The sequence below is a fragment of the Rhincodon typus genome, chromosome 31 (assembly GCF_021869965.1).
Source record: "Rhincodon typus isolate 14 chromosome 31, sRhiTyp1.1, whole genome shotgun sequence".
In the NCBI taxonomy this organism is placed as follows: domain Eukaryota; kingdom Metazoa; phylum Chordata; class Chondrichthyes; order Orectolobiformes; family Rhincodontidae; genus Rhincodon; species Rhincodon typus.
In genome coordinates this window covers 20603561-20612306 of record NC_063362.1, presented here as the reverse complement: position 1 = coordinate 20612306, position 8746 = coordinate 20603561, and the positions used below count along the sequence as shown (strand labels likewise).

Here is an 8746-nt window from a genome sequence, read left to right as displayed (position 1 = left end):
TGGGTATATTTTTAGGAAGGGTTTAGAGGGATATAGGCCAAATGCTGGCAAATGGGCCAAGGTCAGATTGGGATGTCTGGTCGGCAGACCGAGTTGGACCAAAGGGTCTGTTTCCATGCTTTATGACTCTGTGTACACAGTAGGAAAGGAAGTTTTGTGTATGAATATGATATTCGAGCTAAATCTGAGCTTGTATATGTTATGAATGTATTTTGATTTAAATCAGGCATGAATGGTTGAGATTCAACTGGGAATAACATATGCAGCCAGGAGAGAGTACCTAAATTCCTCTCAAATTCAGATACTTATAAGAGAACCTTCCCTGAGCCTCTCTGTTTCTGCTTTATACATGATGAATTTTTCCAAATGAAGCTGACTTGTTCCTGGCAATTTGCCACTGCAGAGACAAACAAAATTGATAGTCATAAAGGTGTAAATCCATTCCATTATGGAATTCTTTTTCCAGATTCTTTTCCCTTGCCATCACTAATACCCTGCCCAGAGGCTTTGTGCCTCTGAAAGTCTTCCTCTACTCTGCGTTTTCTTTCTTTCGCACCCCTCTCAATCCCAGCCCCCACCGCACTCTATTCCTCCCACTCCACCCTCACTCCTTGCTTCCCTCAACCTCTCACCCTTGACTTCTCCACCCTGCGCTGGTTGCCTCATGTGAATGTCTCTGTTTAGTGTCGATCTTTTCTGCTATTTAAACATACCAGTTTTATTTTTGGTGAGGAGCACTGTTAATGTAATTTCTGTGTTCCCCTTGTAATAAAATATTGTCACTTCCTTAATGATGTCAAATGAAACTCTCTGCTAATTATTGAAATTTTTTTTTTTGCAGAACCAATCTCCTTAGGATGATTTTCTCAGCCTCAGTACTTCATGTACAGTACTGTACTCTTGTGGATCAATTCTGCCTGTGTGCAAGTAATAGAAATTCTTATTGCTGTGTGTATTTAATTTGACTTCTCAAGGTTGTACATTAAAATTGTCATTAATAAAAAGAGCTAACGACTCCTATTTATTGTGCGCGGCTTGATCCATTTGTGTATGGAAAGAGAGGGCTTAGAACTAAGGACTAACAGATGGACTCGTGGAAAGTCACGTAAAATATGGTCACTGCTGGCATGAGCAAGTGAGGTGGAATTCTGGAAATAGTCGATTGAATTATCATACACTCGTTTAAACCTGATGGGTTTTTATTGGAAGATTCGCATTTGTCTTGTGACACTGTTTTGGCTGTAGGAATTTTTTTCTAACGAAATCTTTCCTTTTATTTGTAACACGGGCTGAGTGAAGGGGCACATGCCCACAGCTGGAGTCATTAAAAGAAAGGCTAGCTCCTGGTTTCTTGTGAAGCGGGAGCAGTACAAGACCAGCTCTACTTTCCACAAAAGCCTTCCCCCGCCCCCAGAGGGCATTTTAAATCACTCCTGTGTTTATAGTCAATCTATAAGCTGTGCTCCTGGTTAGGAATGTTCCCTCTGTACAGTCTCTGGAATCTAGAATCACTATGTAGCTGACAATAAATTATGGTGTGATAATATATTGATGTTAAATGCAGTCCAGGCTAGTAGTAAATCAGCTCAATTAATGCTTTTCACTAGAGAGCGAAATTGCAAAGGTTTACTGCAGATTTACTACAGGGAAATTATATAGTCACCTCCATAATAAGTCAGATGTTGACTGTATTTTTTCAAATAATTCTTGCTGAGTGTCCTGTCCTCATGCATGTGGATTCCACAGTCAATAAATTACCTATATATTAATAGGCATGATTTGCTGGTTAACACTACTAAAATAAACCCTGGATGACATAGGCTTAAATTACATTGTCCAAAGATTGCTTTATCCTGCGATTGATCTTGTAGTTGACATTGTGTAGCTGCGAAAGGGGATGTTCTGCACTTAAAGGAGAGACTGGTGGAAGGGGAGGAAAGTGAAGCAGGAAGGGGTAAAAGTATTTTCGGGGTACGTTCTCCCCATCTGAGTATATTTTACATCATACCTAATACATAGCTATCTGTTATCAATGTTTCAGATTTTTCTGTTTTCTAGAATCTGCGTTGTTTTGAGATGTCTTACAGGAGAGTCTTTGGAGCAATCGTAGTGAGTTAACTGGAAACATGGACCAACTCGAGGGTCCATCTGGAAGTGCCACATCACAGAAAATCCTCTGCTGGTTAGGTTTAGCATATTGGTAATTATCACAGAGCTCAAAATCAATATACCTTTGATAAACTAAACAAAATGTCAAGAGTGATAATCAGATCTACTGAAAGCTCCCAGATTCTAATCATTTGCATTGACTCAGCCGTTCTCAGTACTGTAGGTATGACAGTTGGGTGAAGAAGAGAAAAATAATTGAGCTTTTTGAGTTAATCTGTTGGCAAAGAGCACATTACCAGGGGATTGATCTGGGATCACAATTGCCATAATGACTTTTAAAGTGAAATACCAGATGGCTATTGTCACCTATGAAAATGTACCCATGGAAATTCAAGACGGGAGAAAAATTAGCGACAAAATCAATGGTTACTTAGAATTATGACTGAATTCATTCTTTTGGTTCTGTCTTAATTTATATGTTAATCCATCTACTGGTACAATTCCTAATCAAGTCAACCCATCCCTCACAATTTAAAGAAAGCTATAACACATTTTGAATGTGAATTTAAAGAGTTAAACATAGACATTTATGCAACTCTTCAAAGATTCAGAAGTATTTAAGAGAAATAAATGGCTATTACCCCTTAAGCTCTCATTGATGTCGGACAATGGCTCAGATCCTAGATTAGCACTGTATGTGGGCTCTTGTAACACAGTGGTAACGTCCTTTTGAGCCATGAGACCCAGGTTCGGGTCCCACCTGCATCTTCTGATTAATCCCATGATAATTGAATTTTCAGATTTTATAAACTGATCGGAAATACGATGTTCTCATACTGATTCCTGACACAGTCCTAGCATCTCATTCAAAAGTAATACTCCAGATTCTTGATTTTTAATGATCAATTGGAAGTATGTGATTTTTTTAAAACCACTAACAGAAGTACTTCAGTAATTGGTATTTTATTTTCAGCACGTGAAAATTGGGAACTCAGCACATTCCATATTCAGCAACGAATAAATGTTTGGAGATTTCTGTATGAATGGCAAACCCAACATTTGTGTCATCATCAATAAAGAAAGAAATCAATATTATTACCTAGTCACAATGACTTGAAGGCATATGGTACCATCTGTACTGGTGTAAAGCTATAAGTATGTATTTAACTGTGCCTTTCGGAATCTCCCAGCTCCTGAACTAGTACTGGTGTTTGTTTTCAGAACAGCTTCGCCACTAACCTACCTCCTTATCCATGTCTTGTCAAGCGTAAGGCAGTTATAGGGACCTGACAACATCCTCTACATGAGAGGATGACGAATTCTACTAGATGTTGGCCAGTAATTTTGATGTAGCAAAATATATGCAGAAGAGAACTGAAAATATTCACTTTGCAATACCAAAAGTCTTGATATATGATTCAATGTAGCATCTGGGAATTATTGACATTTTAATTCCAACTTCTGAATAAACTAGCACTGACAAATCTGAAATATTTTCAGAACATACCCCTGCTTTTTGGCATAATTTTAATAAAAATAATGGGTCTCTCATTTACGATCAAAATAAGGAGTAATTTCTTCAGTGTTGGCATTTGGAATTATTTTTCACAAAGATTAGTGGAGGCTGGGTCATTGAGTATATTCAGGGATTAGGTGGAGAGATTTCTTGATGGAGTTACATGAGAGAGAGCCAGTAAAAAACAGAGTTGATAATCAGATCAGCTTTGATCTTTGAAGGGCCAAATGGCCTATGCCTGCTCCTGTTTCTTATGTTCTTAACTTCTCTTCTGAGGGCTTTCTTAGAGCTCCATGAACATTGGTCCAGTAACTTGTCTTTTGTTTTAAATTGGGAACCTATTATTGTGAATGGTATTGGATTACAGTTTAGCCAGAATCTGCCCTCATCCAATGTTTAAATATACTTTTTGACTGTGCTATCTGTTTTCAACTGGTGTATAATCTGTTATATAAAATATTTCATGGATTAGACTTAACATTCATATGTGGTACTTTACCAAGTTTCTCAAATGTCAGTGTTTCAGGTGCAGTATTCAGTTGTTACGTGGTCAAAAAAAACTTTACTGTCTGTGGGTCCTTGCTGCATTGTCACTGCTCAAAACCCTCAAGGATTGTCCCTGGCCATCTCTTTATCTATGTTTTGTCCTTCAGTAGATTCATTTGCAAGCATGGGTTTAGTTTTCATGGGCATATTGATGATATTCATCTCCATTTCTTACTCGCATCTCTTGATCCTTTACTTATCACTATGGTGTTACATTTCCTGCCTGGCACTAACTGAATAACTTACTCGAGCTCAATGTTAAAAGCTTCTTCAGTGTCTGCCATCAAAGCCATTCCCTTCCCTAGCCATTCTCTCAGGCTGAACGAGACCATTCTTAATGTGTCCCATTCAACCCAGGCTTGAATTTCAGATTTAGCATTTATTTATCACCAAGATTGCTTATATTCACCTTCAGTACCCATCTCAGCCATTCCATTGCTGATACCCCTTGTCAACTCAAGACTTAACTACTCCAATGTTCCCTTCAGAGGATATCATCTATAATTTATCCAGATATTCTGTCCCACCTGCAATCTTTTGTATGTACGCTGCACTAGGTATTCCTTATCTATTACACTTAAACTTCTTGTCCAAACTAATGCATCTTTCTCAAGTGTTCTTCTGTATCTTTGCAATCTCCTCCAGTTCCCTAATCCGCCTTGAATTTCTTTTCTCTAATCCCAAATTTCTCTATATCTCCTCTTCCTTGCCCTAAGCCTTTTGTAGCAAAGCATTCAGTGATTTTTATCATCGTCACAATCTTTTCAGCTGGGACACATTTCCATCTGTCAAAATATCAAGCTATTTATTTGACTAAACTATTGGTCACCTCTTCTGAGCTCTCACTTCCAGGCCAGCTTGTTTTGCATATGGTCTGTTTATGAACACACCACAGGGCATTTTCTTATGTTAAAGATATGAGGTGAAGGTAGGTTGTTTTGTTAAATGATCATTTAATCTGTATTGACTGAGGAATGATGGCATATTAGAGAACATCTTCTCTTCAAAATAGTATCATAGCGTTTTTAACATCCATCAGGTAGTCTGTACATCATAAGGACAACTTACCTGAGTATGAAGAATCTTTAACTCCTGGTTTTCCTGTTCTTTGTCGGGGGCGTGTAGAGGAGGCTGTACTCTACTGAACTGCTTTATCTGTTCCTTGATGGGGGAAGCCTTTGCTCTGCATCTGACTCCTGCCTTACCTGTGGTGGGGATTTTGGTGGATGACTGAACATAAACTGTTTTTATTATCAGTAACAAACCTCCTCTGGTTAAACACAAAGCTTTATTTAAAAAGGAGAAATTTCCCAATCTTAGTGTGGTTATAGTTTTTGGTAGGAGAATATATAACAAACCATCGTGCTTGTTAAATAGCGATTCTTCCTTCAAGATCAAGTTCAGAATTGTTAAAGCTGTTAACTGTGGAGCTGGCATGTAGACAGAGGCTACATGAGAGCGGCGGCGAAGATTAGACCGGGAGCTGATATCAAAGCGACCGGCTCGAGTATACATTCCAACGGCAAAGCTCAGGAGTGCTCCCGGACCTTGCATTTCCTCCAGGGCGCGTTTCCCTTCCTTGCAGCTCTAGCTCTCTTAATAATCCGTCTCTTCTTTGACAAATCCATTCAGATTGTGCTCAGTGTCTTAGCACTCCCCTCCCTCCCTCCCTCCCTATCACGTCAGGCATTGGTAAGAAAAAAAACCAAGGACTCTTCCAGCCTTGTTACAGCGGTCACGGAGTAACTCAGAGCACCACCCACTATAAGTGGGTTTGAAGGATCAAGGCCAGATGGGGTGTAGCAGAATGTAACAATGTTTTCCAGTGACACGGCGCTGTCAGACTGAGTATGTTGACAGTCATTCTGGAATAGACAATGTGCTAACCTCCACGGGATCGGTCAGGGGTTTGGTTCAGGTCATCCGCAAACAAGATTCCAAGGTAAAAGTGTCTCACATTCGCAGTTTGGCCGCTGGCTTCTTGTTTTTCTCGGCCTCTCTGTTCCCCACCCCCACTCCCACTCCGACCCCCACCGTGAGAGGGCAGCTGGGGTATCAGGGATCGACAAACCGAGCGTCTCTGCATCTTTCGAGCTAGCGTGACTCCCCCCGCCCCATTCCGAGCGCTTTCCCAGCCCCGGTGCCGGTGCTCAGGCCGCTCCCTGCACATTGTTCCGGTGAGGATTCACCCTCTAGTGGCCATTTCTGGTCCCCCACCTCCCCCCAAAAACCCTCGAAGCGAATTGTCGATCTGCGTACATGAGCTCCAAGAACTCTTAATCCTTTTTCTGCTCACATGTCACAGACTTGGCGCTCACATCTATAGGGCAGTTCCAAAGCAGCCACAGCACACTCTAAAAGACAGGCGAAAAAACAAGGAAGCAGATATTTATTCTGACTGGGTACGGGACGCTGAACGGAGCCATTTCTCACTGCAGAAGTCGATGGGCTGCAAAAAACAAGTGTGCCAGAAGGTAATGGAATATGTAAAGAGGAAAAAAAAACTAACGATCGATTCTACAGGGAGAAATGACTTAGAAATGTTTGCGGGCTCCACCAGGATCCAGCTAGCGAAGGTACCCGGAGGGCAGATTTCCCCCTAAATCTGAGGATTTCAGCCTCGATTCTAATTCGTGTCCCGGGGTTTTAGTTTAGGGTGAACAGCCCGGCGGATTTTAGAGCGAGCTGCCCAGGCAGGGAAGCTGAAAATGGCTCTTCCTTCCTCACTCCCGATTATTCCAGACCCGGCTGGCTCCGGGACTAATCCCGGTTCTCGGTGAGACAGCATCTCCCGCGTGGTGCAGCTCCAGGCACACACTAACCGAGTGCTCAGAGAGCACCTAACAGCAAAGCCAGTACCTTCAACAACGGACAAAAATCGTAGTTGAATTCCCGTTAAATATGTTTTAACTCGACAGCTATTTTGTACTCAAGAGTATTAACTTCGGGAAATAGAATAAATTAATTAACTTTACATTTTGACTTTAACATAAGTATCCTCTTGCTGCGTTTTGCAGCTTCGTGTCAACCAGTTTAATTTACAGCAAAGCTGTTACATTTAATGTTACACATTTACGGTAACATATTTAATCTGCAGTGTTACAGTCATTCTTTGCCATTTGTCTTCATGTTTAGATTAGGTAACAGAAGTATGGTTATTCATTCTGACTGGTCGAACGCTCCTCATTATTTAGTGAACAGGAGAAGTACATCCCATTACACTGAAGTGATGGGGCAATTGATCTTCTAACATTTGGCTTCAAATTTACAAAATGAAACCTACATCATCTCAATCCAATCCCAGTGAACATGGGCCTACAACACAAACTGAAGTAAATTTATCATTAACAGGCTCCCTGCACAGTTGGCGAGTGTAGGAAGCAGACATCGCCACGCCAGTGACCATTTTATTTGATGGTGGGACTAAGCACAAATTGATGGGACAATTTGCAGGGCTCTTTACTCTGCATCTAGCATTCTATTGCTTACCTGTGGAAGGTGGGGCAGCTTTCGTCTGGAATGCCGAATGGTGCAAGATAGTTTATAGTCTCCGCTACTGGCACGTTTCACTTCGACAAACACGATAGTTCACAATTTTTCTTATAAAAAATTAAAATGGGAACTTGTTACATTTTAATTCGTTCGTGAGATGTGGACACCTACTGGCTGAGCCAGCATTTATTGCCTATCCCCCAGCTGCCCTGGAGAAGGCGTTGGTAAGATCCTTTCTGAAAGTACTGTAGTCCTTACGGTGTAAATACACCCACAATAGTGTTAGGGCGGGAGTTCCAGGATTTTAACCCAGCTACGCTGAAGGAACAGCGATATATTTCCAAGTCATGATAGTGAGTAGCTTGAAGGGGAACCTGAGCTGGTGACGTTCCCACGTATCCAGCAGCCATTGTCCTTCAGGATGGTAGTGGTGTTTGGATAGAGTCGGGTTAGTTAATGCAGGGCATCAAGTATAAGGTATATACTGTTGCCCCCGTGTATCGTTATCGTGTATCGTTATTATTGTTTTGTCCTTTCTCACCCACCAATCCCCAATCCCCACCTATCTCACCCCCCCCAACCCTCACCCATCCCACCCCCCGCAATCTCAGCTTCAATTCCCATCCATCTCACCCCCCGAATCCCCACCTGAAATGGCGAGTTCCTCCTTGTTACCTCGCATTGCGTTCCATGGTTTCCGTAAGAGCCACAGGCGGCTTGTGCTGGTGGGTTTTTTTGTGAATGGTTGCTTCAGATGCTGCCAGCCCAGCCTGACACAGGGCTCTGCCATTCCCACGCTCGAAGCAGCAACTGAGCCGCGCTTGAACTCAACGGGACAAACGGAAACCGCTGGAAAGCTGTTAAATCTTTGCTTGAAGAGATAGTAGGAACTGCAGATGCTGGAGAATCTGAGATAACAAGGTGTAGAGCTGGATGAACGCAGCAGGCCAAGCAGCATCAGAGGAGCAGGAAAGCTGACGTTTCGGGCCTAGACCCTTCTTCAGAAACCCTGCGTTCATCCAGCTCTACACCTTGTCATCTCAAATCTTTGCTCGAACCGAGAGCCCCAGGCGTCCAACCGAC

The 8746-nt window shown here is 41.9% G+C and overlaps 2 protein-coding genes across 6 annotated transcripts in view; both read left to right on the top strand.

Moving 5' to 3' along the window:
* The window catches only part of micos10 (mitochondrial contact site and cristae organizing system subunit 10), a 401440-nt gene extending 400434 nt beyond the window's left edge, over window positions 1-1006 (top strand). For both annotated transcript variants that reach the window (XM_048615013.1, XM_048615014.1), the window contains exon 4: window positions 842-1006. In XM_048615013.1, coding sequence (XP_048470970.1) covers window positions 842-861 — 20 coding nt within the window. In that variant the 3' untranslated portion in view covers window positions 862-1006. The remainder of the gene's footprint in view (window positions 1-841) is intronic.
* Window positions 1007-5881: 4875 nt separating this feature from the next.
* Window positions 5882-8746, top strand: part of nbl1 (NBL1, DAN family BMP antagonist) — a 38124-nt gene continuing 35259 nt past the window's right edge. For 2 of the 4 annotated variants that reach the window (XM_048615000.1, XM_048615002.1), the window contains exons 1-2: window positions 5882-6113; window positions 6477-6645. The gene's annotated coding sequence lies outside the window, so the exon portion shown is untranslated. The remainder of the gene's footprint in view (window positions 6114-6476; window positions 6646-8746) is intronic. The other 2 variants (XM_048615001.1, XM_048615003.1) reach the window with 1 other exon arrangement.